The sequence below is a fragment of the Bos indicus x Bos taurus genome, chromosome 2 (genome assembly GCF_003369695.1).
Source record: "Bos indicus x Bos taurus breed Angus x Brahman F1 hybrid chromosome 2, Bos_hybrid_MaternalHap_v2.0, whole genome shotgun sequence".
Taxonomy (NCBI): domain Eukaryota; kingdom Metazoa; phylum Chordata; class Mammalia; order Artiodactyla; family Bovidae; genus Bos; species Bos indicus x Bos taurus.
Genome location: NC_040077.1, coordinates 55857898 through 55882594, shown reverse-complemented (window position 1 = coordinate 55882594; position 24697 = coordinate 55857898). Strand labels below are relative to the sequence as shown.

At 36.7% G+C, this 24697-nt stretch overlaps 1 protein-coding gene across 3 annotated transcripts in view; it reads right to left on the bottom strand.

The window, feature by feature from the left end:
- The window catches only part of LRP1B (LDL receptor related protein 1B), a 2173551-nt gene that overhangs the window by 790003 nt on the left and 1358851 nt on the right, over positions 1-24697 (bottom strand). For all 3 annotated transcript variants that reach the window (XM_027561670.1, XM_027561656.1, XM_027561663.1), the window contains one exon: positions 16269-16451. In XM_027561670.1, coding sequence (XP_027417471.1) covers positions 16269-16451 — 183 coding nt within the window. The remainder of the gene's footprint in view (positions 1-16268; positions 16452-24697) is intronic.

The window sequence follows — 24697 nt, the reverse complement described above, 5'->3', positions numbered from 1 at the left end:
CATACATTGACTTGAATCTGCCATGGGTGTACATGTGTTCCCCATCCTGAACCCTCTTCCCACCTCCCTTCCCATCCCTTTCCTCTGGGTCATCCCAGTGCACCAGCCCCAAGCACCCTGTATCATGCATCAAACCTGGACTGGTGATTCATTTCACACATGATAATTTACATGTTTCAATGCCCTTCTCCCATATCATCCCACCCTCGCCCTCTCCCACAGAGTCCAAAAGACTGTCCAATACATCTGTGTCTCTTTTGCTGTCTTGCATACAGGGTTATCATTACCATCTTTCTAAATTCCATATATATGCCATCCTTAATTCTTAACTCTACCCTGGGACATGACTTGAAAATGCATGTTGCTTTTCCCAGGGAATAGAGAGTGTAAGGTTATGGATCAGCACCAACCTATCACCTCTTCTGGAAAGATAGACCATCATGAAAGAAGACTGTACAAGTATGACACCTTCTCACTTTTTTTCTAGCCTTCCTTCCCACCATTCAAAAACAAATACTGACAACAGTTTCTTATGAATCCTTCTAGAAATATTGTTATTATAGAAAAAAATATACTATTTTTTATTCTTTTTATTTAAACAATATGACATACTATGCCCACTATTAAGTTTATTGAATTTTTATTCAACACTTAATTATAAGAAAACATCCATGTGAGTGTATTATAGTGATTCCCATTCATTATAATTGCTGCAAGGGTTTCTACTATGTGGATATACCATAATGTTTCTCCCTAACTTTACTTTTGGTCTATATAGGTTGCTTGCAACATTTAGCTATTAAAAACAATGTAGTGGCAAATAGCTTATGAACAATGATCCGCATCATACGCCATTAGGGAAATGAAAACTAAAACAACAACACTACTATAAACCTATTAGAGTAATGGAATTCAAAACACTGATATACTCAAATACTGGCCAGGATATGGAGCAAGACAAATTTTTCATTCATTTCTAGTGGGGGATGTAAAATTATACAGATACTTTGGAAGACAATATGGCAGTTTCTTAAGAAACCAAACATACTCTTACCATATGATTCGGCAATCACACTCCTTGGTATTTACCCGAATGAGTTGAAAACTTATATCCATACAAAAACTTATATACCGATATTTATAGCCTCTTCACTCATAACTGTCAAAACCTGAAAGTAACCAAGTCACTTTTCAGGTTGAATGAACTAAAAAGTTGTGGTACAACCTGAAAATAGGATATATTCAGTGCCAAAAAGAAATGAACTAACAAGCCATTAAAAGACATGAAGGAAACCTAAATGAATGATACTAAGTGAAAGAAGCTAACTTAAGAAGGCTACATACTATATGTATTTATATGACACTATGGAAAAGGCACAACTATGGAGACAGTAAGACGATCAGATGGAAGGAAGGAGGGATGACAGACAGCACAGAGGATTTTTAGGGCAGTGAAACTATGCTACTATGGTAGCTCATATCATTAAACAGTTGCCAAAATTCATAGTTTGTACAACATCAAGAGTGGACTCTAATGTAAACTATGGAATTTGGGTGATAATGATCAATGTAGGAATACAGGATCACTGATTGTAACAGATATATCAAAGGAGGACTTTTTTTTATGGTGAATTAGTCCTTTTAGGTATTGCTGGATTTGCTCATATTTTATCTAGAATAATGGTAATCATGGTCATCAGAGAGACAGTTTATAATTGTTGTGTGTATGGGAGGTACTAACTTTGGGGGTTGGAAAAATCAACTTTTCGTTGTTTAAGAGTTATTATTCCTTTCCAGTTCTCTGGAGGAGATGAAATGACAGTTGTAACAATGCTCCTTAAATATCTGGTAGAATTTTTCATCTGGACTTGAAACTTTTGGTGGAATAGTGAAAGGAGTTATATATTGATTTAAAAAAAAATCTTTATAAAATATACTGCTTATATTTTTCCTTTCGTGAATTGATTTTGGAAAATTATATTTTTTAAAAAAGTTAAATGATTTTATTAATAAAGGTTTTAAGTTCATTTCTATGACTCTTCATAGATAGTTTCTCTAGCCTTATACTTTCTTCAGCTTGTATGATTATTTTCCCATTATCCTTTTTGGTACTGTGCTTTTAATTTTTTTTTTAATTAGGTCAGTTAATTGATTAGCAATTTTAGCTATTCTTTCAACAACCTAATTATTGAGTTTTCAAATTACACTATTTTCTTTCTTCTAAATTTAAACATTAATTTGATTTTCTTTTTTCCTTACATTTTTTTATTATTTGTAACTTCCTGAGTTTGAGGTTGTATTAGTCAGACAGGTGAAAGATTTATATGATCTGAAGAGAAACCAGAGTATAGTCAGGATAAGCTGTGCTGCAGTAACAGATCCTAAAATACAGTGACCTAACTCAGTAAGGTTTTTTGTTCACATAAAATCATGGAAGCTGAGTCTCCTTTTTCCATCTTCTGTGTATGCCTTCCAGAATCATAATATAAAAGGCCACTAGGGCAGGATAACGAGCAAAACCAAATAAACAAAAAGCTAACTAAAACAAAACCAAAATAGAGATGCTCACCAAGCTTAACTGCATCGTATGGAAATTATACAGTCCCGTACGCTCACGACTCATTGACTAGAACTAGTCATTTGACCCCAATAGAACCCCAAGAGTTGAGAAATGCAGTAAAGCATCAAGAGGTTGTAAAATACCATGCCCAGTACATATTGTTAAAAAAAAGTATTTTTATTTTTTTAGTTACTGAATGTAAATACAGATATCTCAAAAGTCTCAGAATAGTTTTAGCTTTTAACTATTTTAGAAATATAAATGCTACAAACAAAATATCATCTGAAAGTTTAGGTACATTTCTTGTAATTTTAAAATTGAGTTTCAGTTGAACATAATTTTATAAATTTTGAACATTTTAAGATATATTTTTGGCTCAGTCTAAGGATGGCAAACTACTAGAAACAAACAAAAATTTATTACTCAGGATTAATAAAACTAAATATATGTTAAAATAACTAAAATTTCAATGATGTCTTTGGAATTTTACAGTATTTATATTTCTGCAATTGTTAAACTTTAAAGATATTACACTGATAGTGTAATATCTGGGACACTTGGCATAAAAGTTTACAAATTTATGATGTTTTCTCATAAGCAATGCTTTATTTATATTCCATATATTCTGAAATGTATGTACTTTTATTTTGTAGAAGTTCTCAAAGTCTACCTTGATTCCCACTAGAATTAGGATAAAAAGTACTTTATTATTAAATTTACAAGTGGAAGAATGGTTTAATCTTCAAAATTATATGTGTATTATATGATGATCAGATAATTTTGTCTGATTCACTTCTATTTCTTAAAATTTATTGAATTTGTTTCTGATAATAAATGCTCATTTAAAAATATTTCATAAGCCTTGTAAAATAAGATTTTTTTCCTTCTAAGAATAGAGTTATATTTTTATTAATTTGATCTAAACATTAATTCTTTAAATCTTTTATATTTTGGCTTGTTTTTCTTCTACTTAATTTTTCATACACTAAAACAAGTGAATACAATTTCTTTCTCTTGATATGGTTTCACATTATGGTTTCTATAAATTTTGCTGTATAGAATTTCATAGTGTGCTATTTAACATAGTTAAGACCGCAAAATCTTTATTGAAAATTGTATTTTTATCATTGTGGTTTTCTGAGTCTCACTGAGGTTTTATTCTCGTCCCTAAATCTCACTCATTCTCTCACTAAATCCTCTTTTCTTGTTGTTCTATTAATTTCCTAGTGACACTTTAGTGGAAAATGTCTTATACTTTGTGCCTGTAAATTATCTGCAACAATATTTTCGCTAGTTGTAAAATACTAGATTGTTTTATCTTAGCTTTGTATTGCTCTATTATCTGGTGGCATTTCTTAATGATTCTTAAATAAATTTCTTTCTGGTAGTTTCAGTACTTGATGACTTGCAGAATGTCCTAAAACTCTCAATGTAATATTTTTAAGCTTTAACAATCACAGATTGAATAAGGAAATGGCAACCCACTCCAGTGTTCTTGCCTGGAGAATCCAAGGGACGGGGGGGCCTGGTGGGCTGCCGTCTATGGGGTCTCACAGAGTCGGAAGCGACTGAAGCAACTTAGCAGCAGCAGCAGCAACAACCACAGAATAATTGTAACAGGGAAAGGTGGAGACTGATACCTATTTAGATTTGAGAAAGAGATACATCAACATGGAATTTTAAATAAACTCTAGACTGGCCACAGAGAAATTGAAAAATAATATTATATGTGGCCTTATTTTCTTTATACCTTGCCATTAATGTATAATGTCAAAGGTTTATTTTTCCATTCTAAAAAATTACATATTTTAGTTTCCTTTTCATGAGAGAAGGACTTGAAATTTCCTCCCTGATTTCCTGACTATAATATACAGTTGATCCTAAAGCAATGTGGGGGTTAGGGGCACAGTTTAAAATCTATATATAACTTTTGATTGTCCCCAAAGTTAACTACTAATAGCCTACTGCTGACTAGAGCCTTTACACATGTTTTGTATGATATATGATTATATACTGTATTGTTACAATAAATTAGGCTAGGTAAAGAAAAATGTTATTAAGAAAATCATAAGGAAAAGAAAATATATTTATAGTACTCTACCTTATTGATATCATAAGACTACATTGTCTATTCACAAGATGAATTGCCTGTTAGTGCCCACATCGATATTGTCTTATAAGATAAAAAATACTGTAGATTTTATACATATTATTAACACTAGACATCAAACATGAAAAGATAATGTGAATAAGATTCATATTTTTTTACAGGTATAATAATTCATGCACAGATAATGAAGAAGAACCATGATTGCTATGGTTGCAATATGATTGCTTCATGGTACCCTAGGTATACACTAATGGAAGAATTGTTATAATTTTTTATATCATATGGTAATATAATCATATTCTGATTATACAATTATAAACATTGTTACATTTTTTAAAAAAACACCTGTGATGATAGGCTGATATATGCTTTCTCCAATTATGCGTGAAACAGACATAATGTATAGTAATATGACTCTGAAAACAATATAGAACACTAGGAAAACTAACACATCATTAATTTTATATTGCACTCACTTTATGTCTGTGTTAGGATAGGCTAGGCAGGCTTCCCTGATAACTCAGTTGGTAAAGAATCTGCCTGCAATGCAAGAGACCCGGATTCGACTCCTGGGTTGGGAAGATCCACTGGAGAAGGGATAGGCTACCCATTCCAGTATTCTTAGGCTTCCTTTATGTCTCAGCTGGTAAAGAATCTGCCTGCAATGTGGGAGACCTGGGTTCGATCCCAAGGTTGGGAAGATCCCCTGAAGAAGGGTAAGGCTACCCACTCCGGTATTCTGGACTGGACAATTCCATGGACCGTATAGTCCACAGGATCACAAAGAGTCAGACATGACTGAGCAACTTTCACTTCACTTAGGATAGGCTATCCACTTCAATATAAGCCTTGCACATGATGTTCTACATGATGAAAACTTAGGTGATGACAATGATAATGATACAAAAACTTCCCATTCAGTTCATGTTGAACAGTTATTAGATTGTTTTTTTTTTTTTTTAACATAAAGACACACGTACATAACAGGTAAGTTCATTAAAAGTAGGGTACGATGATTATTTACTATTTATTAGGTGGAAATTACTTTACTACCATGTGAGATGAGTGCAATTGTGTGGTAGTTTGAGCACAAACTGGTAGTATGGCCTTTCTTAGGGACTGGAATGAAAAATGACCTTTTCCAGTCCTGTGGCCACTGCTGAGTTTTCCAAATTTGCTGGCATATTGAGTGCAGCACTTTCACAGCATCAACTTTGAGGATTTGAAATAGCTCAACTGGAATTCCATCACCTCCACTAGCTTTGTTCATAGTGATGCTTCCTAAGGCCCACTTGACTTCACATTCCAGGATGTCAAGTTCTATGTGAGTGATCACACCATCATGACTATGTGGGTCATGAAGATCTTTTTTGTACAGTTCTGTGTATTCTTGATATCTCTTCTTAATGACTTTCACTTCTGTTAGCTCCATATAATTTCTTTCATTTATTGAGCCCATCTTTGCATGAAATGATCCCTTGGTATCTTTCATTTTCTTGAAGAGATCTCTGGCCTTTCCCATTCTATCATTTTCCTCTATTTCTTTGCACTGATCACTGAGGAAGTCTTTCTTATCTCTCCTTGCTATTCTTTGGAACTCTGCATTCAAATGGGTATATCTTTCCTTTTCTCCTTTGCTTTTGGCTTCTCCTCTTTTCACAGCTATTTGTAAGGCCTCCTCAGACAGCCATTTTGCTCTTTTGCATTTCTTTTTCTCGGGGATGGTCTTGATCCCTGTCTCCTGTACAATGTCACCAACCTCTGTCCATAGTTCATCAGGCACTCTATCAGATCTAGTCCCTTAAATCTATTTCTCACTTCAACTGTATAATCGTTAGGGATTTGATTTAGGTCATACTTGAATGGTCGAGTAGTTATCCCTACTTTCTTCAATTTAAGTCTGAATTTGGCAATAAGGAGCTCATGATCTGAGCCACAATCAGCTCCTGGTCTTGTATTTTCTCACTGTATAGAGCTTCTCCATCTTTGGCTGCAAAGAATATGATCCATCTGATTTTGGTGTCAACATCTGGTGATGTCTATTTGTAGAGTCTTCTCTTGTGTTATTGGAAGATGGTGTTTGTTATGACCAGAGTATTCTCTTGGCACAACTCTATTAGCTTTGCCCTGCTTCATTCTGTACTCCAAGGCCAAATTTGCCTGTTACTATAGGTGTTCTTGACTTCCTACTTTTGCATCCAGTCCCCTATAATATATAGGACATCTTTTTTTGTGTGTTAATTCTAGAAGGTCTTGTAGGTCTTCATAGAACCGTTCAACTTCAGCTTCTTCAGCATTACAGGTCAGGGTGTAGTCTTGAATTACCATGATATTGAATGGTTTGCCTTGGAAACGAACAGAGATCATTCTGTCATTTTTGAGATTGCATCCAAGTATTGGATTTCAGAAGTTTTTGTTGACTATGATGGCTACTCCATTTCTTCTAAGGGATTCTTGCCCACAGTAGTAGATATAGTGGTCATCTGAGTTAAAATCACCCATTCCAGTCCATTTTAGTTTGCTGATTCCTAAAATGTTGATGTTCACTCTTGCCATCTCCTGTTTGATGACTTCCAATTTGCTTTGATTCATGGACCTAACATTGCAGGTTCCTACATAATATTGCTCTTTACAGCATCGGACCTTGCTTCTATCATCAGTCACATCCACAACTGGGTGTTGTTATTGCTTTGGCTCTGTCTCTTCATTCTTTCTGGAGTTATTTCTCCACTGGTCTCCAATAGCATGTTGAATGTTCAATATGGCACAATATGGATGTTCAAACTGGTTTCAGAAAAGGCAGAGGGACCCGAGATCAAATTGCCAATATCTGCTGGATCATCAAAAAAGCAAGTGAGTTCCAGAAAAAAATATCTATTTCTGCTTTATTGACTATGCCAAAGCCTTTGACTGTGTGGATCACAATAAATTGTGGGAAATTCTGAAGGAGATAGGAATACCAGACCACCCGACCTGCCTCTTGAGAAATCTGTATGCAAGTCAGGAAGCAGCAGTTAGAACAAGACATGGAACAACAGACTGGTTCCAAATAGGAAAAGGAGTATGTCAAGGCTGAATATTGTCACTGTGCTTATTTAACTTATATGTAGAGTATATTATGTGAAACACTGGGCTGGATGAAGCACACGCTGGAATCAAGATTGCTGGGAGAAACATCAATAATCTCGGATATGCAGATGACACCACCGTTATGGCCGAAAGTGAAGAAGAACTGAAGAACCTCTTGATGAAAGTGAAAGAGGAGCGTGAAAAGGTTGGCTTAAAGCTCAACATTCAGAAAACTAAGATCATGGCATCTGGTCCCATCACTTCATGGCAAATAGATGGAGAAACAGTGGAAACTGTAACAGACTTTATTTTAGGGGGCTTCAAAATCACTGTATATGGTGACTGTAACCATGAAACAAAAATACACTTACTCCTTGGAAGAAAAGTTATAACCAACATAGGCAGCCTGTTAAAAAGCAGAGACATTACTTTGCCAACAAAGGTCTGTCTCATCAAGGCTACGGTTTTTCCAGTAGTCATGTATGGATGTGAGAGTTGAACTATAAAGAAAGCTGAGCACCAAAGAATTGATGCTTTGAACTGTGGTGTTGGAGAAGACTTTTGAGAGTCCCTTGGACTTCAAGGAGATCCAACCAGTCCATCCTAAAGGAAATCAGTCCTGAATGTTCACTGGAAGGACTGATGTTGGAGTGAAACCTCAGTACTTTGGCCACCTGATGCAAACATCTGTCTCATTTGAAAAGACCCTCATACTGGGAAAGATTGAAGGCAGATGGAAAAGGGGATGACAGCGGATGAGATGGTTGGATGGCATCACCGATTCAATAGATGAGTTTGAATAAACTCTGGGAGTTGGTGACAGACAGGGAGACCTGGTGTGCTGCAGTCCATGGTGTCACAAAGAGTCGGACACAACTGAATGACTGAACTGAACTCAGGTGGAAATAGACCATCACTAAAGTCTTCATCTTTGTCATCTTCATGTTGAGTAGACTAAGGACGAGGAGGAAAAGAAGGGGTTGGTCTTGCTGTCTCTGGTGTACCAGAAGTAGAAGAGGTGGAAGGGGAGGCAAGTGAGTCAGGCACAGTTTGTATAACTTTATGGAAATACACTGTCATTTTCTCTTTTATGGTCTTTCATTTCTCTAAAAATGTTATGTATGGTACCAATTCTTCTACTGTTTGTTTAGTCTTAATGCCTGTATCGTAGAAGAGTTCATGCCATTAAAGAAGTCAAAAGCATCTTTAATAATTATAACCCTTGTGTCAAACTGTCTAATGTTATTTTGTTTCCTGGCATTTCTTCTAAATCTTCTTACTGACCTTTAGGAACTAGTACAGAAGCATTCATCTCTACCAAGTAATACTTTGTTAATTCCTCTGGTGTGATGTCTGTTAATTCTTGAATTTCTCCAAGATCTATATCCTAAAAGCCTTCACTTTCCTACATCCCACTTTTTCTGCCATATCTGCAGTTTCTTTCATAATTTCCTGTTCTCTTATAAATCCTGTGAAGACATGTACAACATCTGGACACAGTTTCTTCCACAAGAATTTATTGTTTCAGGTTTGATGGTTTTCACAGTTTTTTTTTTTTTTCTATAATAATAATATCTTCAATAGTGTAATCCTTCTAGAATTTAATGATGTTCTCTCTACTGAGGTTTTCTTCCATACCATTGACAACTATTCTCATAGTTTACCACATACAAGGAGCCTTGAAGGTTCTTATGAGTCCTTGATCTAGATGCTCAATTACAGACATAATGTTTGGGGGAAAAAAACACAAAAAACTCTTTGAAACATTCAGTGTGGAACTCTTGGGGTTTTGGGTGGCCAAGGGACATTGTCCAACATCACATGAACTTTAAAAGTCAGTCCTTTACAGGCAAGGAACTTCCTCATGTCATGAAATGAGTCCCACAAAAGAGATCTTGTTGTCCAAGCTTTCTTGTATAACCAGAAGATTGACAAAATTGAATCTTTCTCTTCAAGGTTCAGGGATTAGCAGCTTTATAGACAAGGACATTCCTGATCATAAGTCCAGCTGTATTTGCACACACCAGAAAAGTTAGCCTATCCTTTCTTGATTTAAATCCTGGTACTTCTCTTGCTTACTAATAAATGTCCAGTGCAGCATTTTTTTTTCCCCCAGAGTAGGGCATTTTGTCTACACTAAAAACCTGTTTAGGCAGGTGTCCTTTCTCCTCAGTTATTTCCTTAATGGCATCTGGAACTCATCTGCTGCCTCTTGGTGGGCAGAACCTGCTTGCTTCTCCTGTTATCTTGACATTTTTTAAGCCAAACCTCTTTCTAAAATTATCAAACCATAATTTGCTTGCAGAAAATCCTCCAGCCTTAGATCCTCCACTTTCCTTTTGCCTTATGCTGTCATACAATGATTTTGCTTTCTTTTGAATCATGTTGGAATCTTTAGGTATGACTTTCTTATAGCAATGCTGCAGTCACATGAAAGCTGCATTTTCAATACAAGATAAAAAGATAATTCAAAAAAAGTGCAAGGTTTTTACACCTGCTGGCATAGCTGTAGTAATGGCTTCACAAATTTCCTTTTCCTTCTTCCCTCTTTTTTCTTTTTTAACAGTTGTCCTTGTGGTAGATTCATTACCTTATAATAATGGGAAACTGCAGCTGCAGACTTTAATCTCCAGTACATAGCAAGCAACTCAACTTCTTGTACTGCCATAACTTTTCTCTTGCTTCTTGGGAGCACTTCCAGCATCAACAGCCCACTTTGTACAGGTTCCATGGTGCTATTCAAGGTTTATGGCACTGAACTAAACACAATGAAAAATATGCAAGAACTGCAAGAGATCACTTTTTCTCGTAATATGCAATTTATTGGAGAGACAGACTGGTGATGAGGAGATGATCAGTGTCACATGGTGTTTGAAGCTGATACTAGCAACGCTTGAACTCACTGACATAGTAACAGGGCATACCTATGAAATTATTATGGTATGTACTACACTTATTTTTTACAGTTATGATTTAATACTGCATCTTTATGTTTGCTAATACCTCTGTTGACTTCAAATTGCACCATGTCTGGTCTGTTAAGTGTTTGTGTAAGTTTTGATAAATTTTAACTTTTTCTAATAGATTTGGGTAGATTTTATGGTAGTAATTGTAAAATAGGCTAGTACCTACATATATTTTATGCATTCATAATATATTTGTCTCTTAATTTTTTCAATATTTCTAGGCTATGTGGTTTCCCTATGAGTTTTTTTCCAAATTTTTGCATCTCCAAAAAAGTTTCCAACACATTTATTATTTTTTTAATAGCCTATAAAGGGATGTGGTTCAAACCTCTGTTGTTCAAGGGTCAACTCTTACTGCAAGCTGTTGGTCTGAAATTTGAGAGACCAAATGTGGGAGAGTTCTTAGTCAAAGATAGATCCTTTGAGATTAGAAACTCTGGAATGAAAGCAGTTGTATTGTGTTTTAATGTAATTTAGCTCTCATTCTTTTCTTTATTAAAATAAAGAAACATTGATATGCCTACATTTTTATATTCAGTTCAGTTCAGTCGCTCAGTCGTGTCCGATTCTTTGCGACCCCATGAATCGCAGCACACCAGGCCTCCCTGTCCATCACTAACTCCCGGACTTCACTCAGACTCACATCCATCAAGTCAGTGATGCCATCCAGCCATCTCATCGTCTGTCATCCCTTTCTCCTCCTGCCCCCAATCCCTCCTAGCATCAGAGTCTTTTCCAATGAGTCAACTCTTCGCATGAGGTGGCCAAAGTATTGGAGTTTCAGCTTTAGCATCATTCCTTCCAAAGAAATCCCAGGGCTGATCTCCTTCAGAATGGACTGGTTGGATCTCCTTGCAGTCCACGGGACTCTCAAGAGTCTTCTCTAACACCACAGTTCAAAATTATCAATTCTTCAGTGCTCAGCCTTCTTCACAGTCCAACTCTCACATCCATACATGACCATAGGAAAAACCATAGCCTTGACTAGATGGACCTTTGTTGGCAAAGTAATGTCCTGATTTTCAATATGCTATCTAGGTTGGTCATAACTTTCCTTCCAAGGAGTAAGCGTCTTTTAATTTCATGGCTGCAGTCACCATCTGCAGTGATTTTGGAGCCCCCCAAAATAAAGTCTGACACTGTTTCCACTGTTTCCCCATCTATTTCCCATGAAGTGATGGGATGGGATGCCATGATCTTCGTTTTCTGAATGTTGAGCTTTAAAGCCAACTTTTTCACTCTCCATTTTCACTTTCATCAAGAGGCTTTTGAGTTCCTCTTCACTTTCTGCCATAAGAGTGGTGTCATCTGCATATCTGAGGTTATCGATATTTCTCCTGGCAATCTTGATTCCAGCTTGTGCTTCCTCCAGCCCAGAGTTTCTCATGATGTACTCTGCATAGAAGTTAACTAAGCAGGGTGACAATATACAGCCTTGACATACTCCTTTTCCTATTTGGAACCAGTCTGTTGTTCCATGTCCAGTTTTAACTGTTGCTTCCTGACCTGCATACAAATTTCTCAAGAGACAATTTATATATAAATGAAGAGCTATTGTAACTGCCAAATATAAATTAATTGTCCTGAAAACTGTAAATGCTCAAGCTAACATTTAGAAGTTTTTTAAAAAAATAAATATGAACTCTAAACTCAACATCTTGAGTAAAGGTTTTTTATTTAGTTCATAAAGTTGAGAATTTGATTAAATTTAAAAATATCAAAAAAGATTATAGATGTGCACATATTCTTAATCCAATGCTTATATTCACCTATATTTTTGGTTCACTTTAATATCTGCAATGTTCAAAAATATTCATAATATATTTGCCAATTATTATGCCTCAAGTAGTTTGACAATTTCACTTTATTAAATTTAAGTCAGAGATCAAATTAGAAGCAGATCAATGGTTTAATTACTATCTTTCACATTTCCCCTTCCTTCCTTCTTTTCTTCTTCATTCATTTATTATGAGAACACTTAAGCTCCACTCCCTTAGTAAATTTCAGTTATACAATTCAGTGTTAACAACTACTGTCACCATGTTATACCACATTTCCCATATAAACTTTTGAGAAAGGGGAACTGCCACAAAACCCTTTTTCAGGAAAGTTTTAGGGCCATGAGGATGATGAAAAGTCAATATCAATATGAATCTACACATGTTTTAATGTTATTTACAAAAAACATGTTTCAGTGTTATTTTTTAAAAATACTGAAATAAAGTTCTTTATGATGCTGTGTTAGTTTCTACTATACAGCAAAGTGAATCAGTTATACATATGCATGGTAGCTCAGACAGTAAACAATCAGCCTGTAAATGCAGGAGATCCAGGTCTGATACCTGGGTTGGGAAGATGTCCTGGAGGAGGAAATGGTAACCCACTCCAGAATTCTTGCCTGTAAAATCCCATGGACAGAGGAGCCTGGCAGGCTACAGACTGTAAGGCCGCAAATAGTCAGACATAACTTAGCAACTGAGCATGCACACATGCCTAGAGTACTGGAAATAAAAACTACACAAATGGGACCTAATTAATCTTAAAAAAATTTGAATAGCAAAGAAAATCAGGAATAAAGCAAAAAGACAACCTGATAATTGGGGGAAAAAAAAAAAAAAATATATATATATATATACAAACAGAAAAAAACAAGCAACCCATTGAAAAACTGAGTGGAAGACCTAGACATTTCTCCAAAGACATACAGATGACCAACAAACACATGAAAAGCTCCTCAAAATCACTATTAGATAAATGCAAATCAAAACAACAATGAGGTATTGATCACCTCAAGCCAGTCAGAATAGATATCTTCAACAAATTTACAAACAATAAATGCTGGAGAGAATGCAGAGAAAAGGAAACCTTCCTACACTATTGGTGTGAACTTAACTTGGCACAGCCACTATGGAGAACAATTTGGAAGTTCCTTAAAAATACTAAAAAGAGAGCTACCATATGATCCAGCAATCCCACTCCCAGCATATATCCAGAGAAAACCATAGTTTAGCAACACAGATCCACTCCAATGTTCATTGCAACACTATTTACAATAGCCAGGACATGGAAGCAACTTAAATGTCCATCCACAGAGGAAGGGATAAAGAAGATGTGGTACAAAAAAGGGATAAAGAAGATGTGATACACAAACGTTATTAACTAGCCTTTATCTTCCATTAATTTTCCTATATATTTACCTTTCCACAATTTGCCATACCAATAAACTCAAATTACTTTTCCTTTGTCTTCTCCTCCCTCTGTGGATAGAGGAAAAGATTGTTTCGTCCCTACATTAGCCATCCTTATCATAACGCAGATTTATTCTTAAACTGAATCATATTCAGAAACAGCTATTTCATAAGAGCTCATTGCAAAATATCAAAATGCATATAAGATAAATCAGAATCAATTGGAATTCCCTATTAAATTTACTTAATGGTGTTCTTTATTACATTTTCTCTCCATATTTTTTGTCATAGTTCAAACCAGTTTTTACTAACATACACCTTTTAGAAAAGACTTTATTATGAAGGCATTTATAATTTATTTCTTTATTATGAAGGCATTTATAATTTCCTTATGAGGAAATTTCAGGCTGCTTTTATGTTTTTCACTCCTAAATCTTGATAGTGTATTCAGTTAGTTTTAGTTCAGGATTTTCCAAGTAAATTTATACTATGCTTTCCTATAGCCTTGACAGTTTCTTATCATATACCCAATAAATACTGTTATCTGATATTTCAGCATTAACTCAATCGAGCAAATGACAGAAGCAACATGAGAAAGTATACTCAATACAAACACTTAGAATAATGTTAACCTGAGTCAAATAATTGGCTCTTTGGAATCAGAATTAGCCTGTTAAATTAAAACTTGCTTATTAAGTTAATCAATCATTCACTCATTTCAGTTCAGTTCAGTTGTTCAGTCATGTCTGACTCTTTGAGACCCCAATGGACTGCAGCACGCCAGGCCTCCCTGTCCATCACCAACTCCCAAGAGCTTACTCAAACACATGTCCATTGAGTCAGTGATGCCATCCATCCATCTCATCTCCTGTCATCCCCTTCTCCTCCCATCTCCAATCTTTCTCAGCATGAGGGTTTTTTCCACTGAGTCAGTTCTTCGCATCAGGTGGCCAGAGTATTGGAGTTTCAGCTTCAGCATCAGTCCTTCCAATGAATATTCAGGACTGATTTTCTTTAGGATGGACTGGTTGGATCTCCTTGCAGTCCAAGGTACTCTTAAGAGTCTTCTGCAATACCACAGTTCAAAAGCATCAATTCTTCAGTGCTCAGCCAAATTCATACTTAAATTGAAGAAAGTAGGGAAAACCACTAGACCTTTCAGGTATGACCTAAATCAAATCCCTTATAGTTATACAGTGGAAGTGACAAATAGATTCAAGGGATTAGATTTGATAGACAGAGTGCCTGAAGAACAATGGATGGAGGTTTGTGACATTGTACAAGAGGCAGTCATCAAAACCATCCCCAAGAAAAAGAAATGCAAAAAGGCAAAATGGTTGTCGGAGAAGGCCTTACAAATAACTGAGAAAAGAAGAGAAGCTAAAGGCAAGGAGAAAAGGAAAGATATACCCATTTGAACGCAGAGTTCACTCATTTAATGTTATTCATTAATTTTTAATTAATATAAAATGTTCCAAAAGTATAATTTCTAAACTCAAAATCATATTCCATTAGCCAAGAGCTCCAAACTAAGAATCTTTGTATAATAATTGAGAGGAGTCACCTGACTCTTAAAAATATAACACATAGAGCTCAGCCTGGTTTACTGTAAGGAGTCATCACTTTCATCTTAACAGAGGCTAGGAACAGCACCGTAAAATTTAGAAAACTAGTTGAAAATAAACAAATATTACTCTGCCTTTTTGAAAGCCATCTTCTTTCAATTTCATGGTGAAGTTTCATCTATGAAAAGGAGAACCAATGGGTTCTGCACACATGTCTCTTTCTGGACTGTGAAATTCCAGAAACTGAATTCAGATTAGTGTTAGTTGTGTCAGACTCTTTGTGACCCCATGGATTGTAACCCACCAGGCTCTTCTGTCATGGAATTCTCCAGGCAAGAATACTAGAGTGGGTTGCCATTCCCTTCTCCAGGGGATCTTCCTAACCCAGGGATCAAACCCATCTCCTACATTTCAGGCAGATTCTTTACTGTCTGAGCCACCAGGGAAGCCCAGATTTCCTGGTTTCAAATCCCAATTCTTCCATGCTGGCTTTGTGAGCCAGACAGTTAAAACTTCTTTTGACTTTTTGACTTGAGCAAGTTAAAAACTTCTCTGGGGCTCAGTTTTCTCATTGTGATTTAGAATGTTGAAATGAGTTCATACAGAGAACATTATTAGAACTGCGCCAAGTCCACAGACAATTCTCAGTGACTGTTAGCTGTTATTACTGTCATGTACAGAATGCCAGCAAATGTAGTAGAAACACAAGGGTACTTTTATAAAGGTAAGGTATGTATTGAGAAGGGCCCAAAAGAAACCTGCATTAGGAAGCAAGCCCAAGGTGTAAGTAGAACCCAGTGTTCTGCTTACCTGTACTCCGACAGGAAAACTTGGTTTTGTGGTCACACAATCGTAAGGTACCATTGCAGCCTTTTTCATCACTACCATCTTCACAATCTTTTTCCCCATCACAGTGCCACACATCAGGGATGCAATTTCCATCAGGATGACACTGAAATTCATTTGCATTACAACCAGCAGGAGAATGAATCTCTTAAATATTGAAATGAGGGAGACAGGTGGGTGGGGAGAGAAGAGAGAGACAAGAGAGAAATTATGATTTCACTTGATAATATTTTTTTCAATATTTTTTTCTTTCTTCAGGCATTATAATGATGCTAGAGAGAATATATATTTTACTTTAGTTGTTTAATTGCTGCAATGTTCTTCAGTATTTCCAAACTTGTTTTAGAAACTTTAATAATTAGAGAAAATGTTTCTTGCCCATAGAATACCTGAAAGTGTCATGAACATTAGGAAAAAAAAGAAAGAGCAATATTATAATGTGGTAGTCTGTTGTAATTTTAATTAGTATCTTAACAATGGGATTTTTGAAGGGATTTTCTCTATAGCACATAAAAAAGATTTCACATTCTACTCTAAATGTTTAGACTTCCCTTCATCTTTGACATTTCTTTAGATTATTTATTTCATTCTGGTAACAGGTTAATAACAACAACAACAACAACAAAAGAACGGCATTTTAATAAAATCTTTGAAGAATAATATCCAAAATTTTGAAAACCAAAACCACAAGAAAATTTAAAAAATAATTCAGGACATAGATTTCAGTTTAGAAATAACAGACACAAAATAATTTAATGAGGCACTCTGCACTCAAATTCAATTTATCAATTAATAATTCATACAATGCCCAGAAAACACTATTACTCAAAAACTGATGACTAAATTATAGGCTATATTTTGTAGGTAAGCATCTATAAGAATAAGAAAAGGGTATATTTAGCCTGCCAGGCTACCCTGTCCACGGAATTCTACAGATAAGAATACTGGAGTGGGTAGCCATTCTCTTCTCCAAGGAATCTTCCAGATGCAGGGATCAAACCTGGGTCTCCCACATTGCAGGAAGATTCCCTACCATCTGAGTCACTAGGGAAGTCCAATATATGTTTTAATAAAATAATAATGGAAAATGTGACTATAATCAGCAATATTATGCATTAATATCTAATATTATGAGATATAATAATCAGAATCTCCCAATACTATTGTAAAATAAAGATTTTAGTAAATATTTTCCTAGACCAAAGTTTTTGTTTTGCTTTGTTTTTAGAATAACTGTATATCCACATGGAAAAGAACTGAACTTTGACCTTAACACCATATACCAATATTAATTCAAGATAGATCACAGACCTAAATGTAAGAGCAAAACACATATATTGTATAAAACAAAGCAGAGGAGAAAAATCTTTGTGACCTTGGGACAACACACAAAAAGCATGAACCACAAATTTAAAAAGTGATAAATAGACTTCAGAAAATTAAAATCTTTTGCTTGTTGAAATAATTAAGAAAATGAAAAGGCAATATACAGCTTGGGGAAAAAAAATTGCAAAGCATATATCTGACAAAGGACTTCTGTCCACATCTAATTAAGAACTTTTACAACTCAATACTGAAATAATTCAATTTTAAGGAACAGAAAAAAGATCTGTATAAGTAGTTAACAAATAATGGCCAATATGATTGATCACTGCTAAGTCTCTTCAGTCATGTCCGACTCTGTGCAACTCCATAGATGGCAGCCCACCAGGCTCCCCTGTCCCTGGGATTCTCCAGGCAAGAACACTGGAGTGGGTTGCCATTTCCTTCTCCAATGCATGAAAGTGAGAAGTGAAAGTGAAATCGCTCAGTCATGTCCAACTCTTAGCGACCCGATGGACTGCAGCCAACCAGGCTCCTCTGTCTATGGGATTTTCCAGGCAAAAATACTGAGTGGGGTGCCATTGCCTTCTCCATGATTGAACAATAGGGAAATACAAATTAAAACCACAGTAAGATGCTTCTATACACATATTAGAATTTCTTAAAAAGACTGAAATGCCAAGTGTTTGTAAAGATATGGTACAAGTGGGACTCGCATACATTGCTAGTGGAAGTGCAAACTAGGGCTCTCCTGGAAAACAGTTTGTCAGTGTTTTAAAAAATGTAAATGTACACCTACTATACAACCCAGCAATTCTACTCCTATGGGTTTCTCAAGTGAAATAAAAATATATGTCTACGCAAAGATTTGTACACAAATGTTCATAGCAGCATTCTTCAATATAACAATAGAAAGAACTCAAATATCTATCAGCTGGTCCATGTATAAACAAAACATGGCATATGTATTAGACCAAAGTTTTAATGTAGCAAATTTATTGTTCACTCCAGTACTCTTGCCTGGAGAATCCCGTTGATGGAGGACCCTGGTGGGCTATAGTCCATGGGGTCGCTGGGAGTCGGACACGACTGAGCGATTTCACTTTCAGTTTTCACTTTCATGCATTGGAGAAGGAAATGGCAACCCACTCCAGTGTTCTTGCCTGGAGAATCCCAGGGACGGGGGAGCCTGGTGGGCTGCTGTCTATGGGGTCGCACAGAGTCGGACGCGACTGAAGCGACTTAGCAGCAGCAGCATGTAGCTATGGCCACTCTGGTAGCTCAGTGGTAAAGAATCCATCAGCCAATGCAGGAGACACAGAGTTCAATCCCTGGGTCAGGAAGATCCCCCAGAGAAGGAAATGGCAACCCACTTCAGAATTCTTAGCTGGAAAATATATCCAGCTATTAATTTATATTTATAACAACAATTATCCTGCATCATTATAAAACTGAAGCAAGCGCAGGTGAGTTGCCCCTTACCTAATGGGCTGATTTGCTAGGAATTATAAAAATACAAATAAACAGAAACTTCAAATAACTAGAGTTGGAAGATCAAAAGGGAGATGTTTCACACCTTGCAGCTACAGGAAAGCCTAACAGGAAGAAGACTTTTCTTTCCTAGGGAGAACTCGGCCAAGGAAAAGCCATGGACCCTTTGTTTACTTCAGCCCTCTCAACTTCCTTTTCTCTGCATAAAAGGATCTCTTTTCCTTGCAATGAGGGAATCTGCACGTGGCTTATCATGGCTGCAGAATCCAAATTGCAATTTGTTACTGATCTCAAATAAACATCTTTGCTGGAGAAATGTCTCACACTCAACTTGTTTTAGGTCAACATTTTGGTGGCCCTTGCTAGGCCCAGAGAAGAGACCAGAGTCATCAGACTCCAGGACTGGTGAACATACAGGTACAGTACCCACAATGGAGCTTTTTTGTCACTCACTGCTTTTCCTGCTGACCCTGGAGTTTAAAGGCAAGTGTTTCTCTTGGATCCAAACTCACACTCTTTTCTCATGTGAAGCTCTCCAGGCTTTATTCAGAATCTGCTCAAAGTTTTCATCTTTCTGGTTAAGACTTTGTTTTGTATGTGAGTACCTGTTTGGCACTTGGATCTGATTTCAATATCAGACTGTTGCACTGAAACTGGCCTATTCCCTTCAGAACAGGGGCTGCTTCTTCTGAAGCTGGCTAATCTTTGACCCATTCCTTTGAAAACAGGGGTTCTCTGCAACAGTGCCAGGATTTTCAGCCTTTGGCCTATTCTTTTGAAAAGACTATTCTCTGGAAACTGTCTGAAAAAGCCTTTAGCCTGGATCCTTTAAGCTGTTTCCTTTGAATTGGCTGGGATTGTCTTGCAAGCTGTCTGAATTGAACCATTTGTGCTGCAAGCTGTTTAAGCTGTTTAAAACAGGTTCTTTTCTCTAGAGGAAAAACCTCAAGGAAATCAGAACCCAACCCACTTATCTAAGTATTTTGAGCCCCTACCTCCCCCAATTCTTACAGGGACTCAGGCCAATTTGATGTTTAAAATCCATGGTCCTTCCTCATGTGATATGAAAGTCGCTCAGTCATGTCTGACTCTTTGCGACCCTTTGGATTGTAGCCTGCCAGGCTCCTCTGTCCATGAAAATCTCCAAGCAAGAATACTAGAGTGCATAGCCTATCCCTTCTCCAGTGGATCTTCCTGACCCAGGAATCAAACCGTGGTCTCTTGCATTGCAGGCAGGTTCTCTATCAGCTGAGCTACCAGGATTCCTCACAGGCATTTCTAAATAAATGGACCAACCTGACCTAAGGCACGTTAAAATATGATTGACCATTATAGGTAACTCTTGAAATAACAAAATTTAATTTCCTTAAAACCCAATTGGGCTACAATTGCTTAAAATTTTCCAGAATTGACTGGAATGCTTATTTCAATTGGCATTTTGAGGTTTCCCAACATTATCAAGAGTCTAAAATTGCCTGTCTGAAAAATAAGATCTTAAAATTTACTCAGGAAAACAAATGATTAAGGAACGATAAAGCAACTCTCAAAGCCCTAAGGTCCTTCTTCCTTGGCTTTGTCTCAAGCTCGACCTTTGGTGTTATCTTCCTCCTTCCTTTCTATGCCTCCACTATACTCTCAATCCCCCTATATACATTCTCTGGACAAATTTCCCTTTATCTCTGAAACTCTTCCCATTCTCTTTTCTTCTGAACTTGTCAGAACATACTTCTTTCAAATAAGCCTTTTGAGGATCCAGAGGCTAAATCTTTAATATCTTATATTCCCTGGACTAAATCTGAGCTGTGAGGCATAGTCAAAGACTTTCCCAAAGTAAACAAACATCCTCACACTTTTGCTGAGGAATTTAATATAGCCATTCAAACTTATAAACCTGGTTTCTCTAACTTATATCAGCTAGTTCATCTGCTCATCAGTGAAGGGCAGGCCCAGCATTGGGTGAAAACTGCTGATTGAGAAAGTCTTGAACATGCTTAGGATTACAATCAGAACAATCTGCTATCTTATTATGTGATCAGGTTCAGAAAATTGCTAAGCAACTTCACCAAGTAATTCCTAGGGCTTTTCCAAAGACTGTGGATTGGAACAAAATTCAGGCTTGCACACAGATTCTGATCAATCTGTTCATAAAAATCACAACTGACTTCAGACTGTTTTTAAAGAAAATTCTGATCTTCCTTCAAATGTTGATTAACTTCACTAGCTTTTAACTCTATATTAATTATGGATTGAAATGAGATCTCTTCCTTCTAGTAAAAAGTATCACAAATGTCAACTACATATTGGTGCTTGCCAAGGAAATTCCCCATCAGCCTCTGTGAAATCTGAACCCTGTACAGCTGCAGCTGTTGATCTGTTGCAGCCCTAAAGGGAGTTCAGGGTGGAGAGTGAGGAATTCTGTGCTTCAGGGAAACTGGTGGAACAGGTTCTATAGAATTAGATATTTTCAGTTAAACTGATTTCATGATCCCAATCCTTACGTTTTCTCATATCTAGATATGACAGCTTCCAGGTGACATCAGCTCCTCATGACTAGCAGAAAATATTTAGCAAAATATGTGCTTGATTGCATTGAACTCCCCCTTCACCAAAATGTTATATATTGACCTCCCCCAGTGCCTCTTTGGAGTAGTATCTCAGAGCTGAGATTCTGTCTCCCAGGCTGCAGTCCTCATTTTGTCCCAAATAAAACTTAATTTGCAACTCTCACATTGTGCATCTTTTTTAGTTGATAGGATGAAACGGGAAACTTATGTTCACTTCAGATTTAGTTAATCTGACAAAATGGCTTCCTTTTACTCTATATGAATCACCTCAAAGGAAGACCTCAAAATTATTATAATTGTTGACTCCAACAAATGAAATCTCCTAAACAAAACCAAAATCCTCTTAATTTTGTTATTATTGCACAGAACCAGGACATTAGAAAATAGATTGTTACAAATGTAAGCACTGAAGATACCTTAAACCCTCTAACCAGCTTTCCAACATACACCAGTTCTCAGTGGTGGGTCTCTCTGGAACTAGAGGGGCTCTTCCCAATCCTCCCTCTTTATTGCCTTGGAGAAATATTTTTCCAATGAGAGGATAAATATCTTTCAGTCCTCTTTGATACCATACTCTCAGATCTCAAGCTCACCACCATAAAACAGCCCTGCTTTGGAGTAATAAAACAGCTCAAATAGTGAGGATCTCTAATAAACCTCAAGAAGTTCTGAACATATTCCCTTCTGTTTAGCCATTTAAGGGATACACACCCTTTTCTCCTTAGTTCCTCTTGCTGTTTTGTAGTCTCTAAGTCATGTCCAACTCTTTGTGACCCCATGGAATATAGCCTGCCAGGCTCCCCTGTCCATAAGATTTCCCAGGCAAGAAATACTGGAGAGAGTTGCCATTTCCTTCTCCAGTAGATCTTACCAACAGGGATCAAACTCATGTCTCCTGCCTTGGCAGGTGGATTCTTTACCACTGAGCCACCTATTCATTTATTTGGCTGTAAGTAAGTAAGCCTCTATCCATTTATTAGGCTGAAACTTCTTAGACAAGTATGCCAGAATTTCTTTCTCCCAAAAGGGGAAAACAATTCCAGAAATTGACAGTGTCATCAAAGAACCAACCAAGTAAATTAAATGAGTCTTCGACATCTTTTATTTGTTCTATCTCTGATGGTACCAGACCTGATTCTGAAAATATTGATCATTTGTCCCTATGGAATCAGCTACCACTTTCTTTAAGGGCAAAACCTCCAACTGATGTTTACAAAATCCATAGTATATCCCATCAAAATTTAAAACAGAATCCTCAAAACTTCCTAGAATTAATCAATACCCTATAGGTAATCCTTCAAGGCATAAAGCCAATAATGGAACAATACGGGCTCAAGGCTTCATTATCCCTGTACTATCCACTGTAACACTGCATTTTACCAGTGAGAAAAACAAAGTTACGAAGGTAGAGTAGTAAACAACACTGTTATCCTTCAATACCTCATTATTCCTCTCATAGGGTACTATCATCCATTTCCAGCAGAATAAAGTTCTTCACTGTAACTACTTTTCACAGAGCATTCTTTAGTATTCTAGCTGATGAAGATAGCCAATACTTCTTTGCCTTTGGTTGAGAAGAAAAAATAAATCACCTGGACAGTAATGCCTCAGAATTGTACTAAGAATCCTTATTTTCTACAAACCCTGAAGGCTGATCTGAATGATAAAGTTCTCCAAGGGTTTTACTTTGCTGTGATATGTGATTTGCTTCTTTGCCCTCCTTCTCAAGCCTCTTTCTCAGGAAGGCAGCATCCACTTAATAAAGCTTTTAGACTTAAAGGGACTTAAGTTTGCCAAAGAAAAACTATTATAGTTTGCCCAAACCCTGGTTCAATGTTTTGGCCAGCCAGTGCCAGAACAAGGGCTCCACCTAGATCTAGATACACTTCATGGAACTTAGGACACCTGCAATCCCAAACTAAGGGCAACTGCAAGCTTTTCTTAGGCCATTGCTTGTTGTTGAAATTGGATTCCACATTTCTTATGTTTTAAAACCAAGTTTCTTTAAAACCAAATTTTTTATGTTTTTCTCAACAGTAAAAATCTCATCCAATTTTGTGGGAAAAACTGGATGACATAGCCTTCAAGGCTCTAAAGGACAGCTTGATGAATCCACCTGCCTTTGGGCATCTCAATTATCAGATTCCCTTTTACTCTTTTGTATGTGACAAGAAAGGGAATAACTTTGGGGTACTCACCCCAAAACTCAGGGACCACGATCTGCCCATAGGGTATTATAGCCAGCAACTGGACCCTGTGGCACATGGATACCTCTCTTGCCTGAGAATCATTGCAGCCATTGCCCTTTTGGTTAAGGCCACTGAGAAAATTATTGTGGAATGTCCTTTAATTATCTTTGTATGTCATGAAGTAGAAGTCCTCCCAAATTCTCATCACACTCAACATTTCTCAGCTAGCTGCCTCATATCCTAAAATGTCCCTTTGCTATCTGTCCTTCCCATAACTCTTTTACATGATAATAACTTTAATCTGGCTACTCTTCTCCCTTCTGTCACCAAAGTGTCCTTCATGACTGGTTAATGTTGATAGACAACCTTCTGACTCCCTGTAATGTAATGATCTGAAAGAAACTCCATTGGATAATGTTGACTGCTCATGGTTCAATGATGGTTCTTATTTAAAAGGTGACAATGACAAATACCATGCTGATTAAGTTATTATAACTCCTTTTGATATTGTTAAGGCAGCAACTATACCTATGGCTACTTTGGCCCAGTAGGTTGAATTACATACTCTTAAATGGGCTTGTACTTTAGTCAAGGACAAAACGGCCAGTGTTTATACTGATAGAGATATGCTTTCAGAGTACCTAATGATTTTGGAATGTAGTGGAAGCAACGTTCCTTCCTTATTGCCAGTGGAAATAAAATTAAAAACAGTACCTATGTTCAAAAATTATTGAATGCAGTAATTTTACCTGCCATTTTAGCTACTATTAAGATTCTGGGGCATGTTAAACTTGACTTTCTGGAAAATAAGGGAAATCACCTTGCT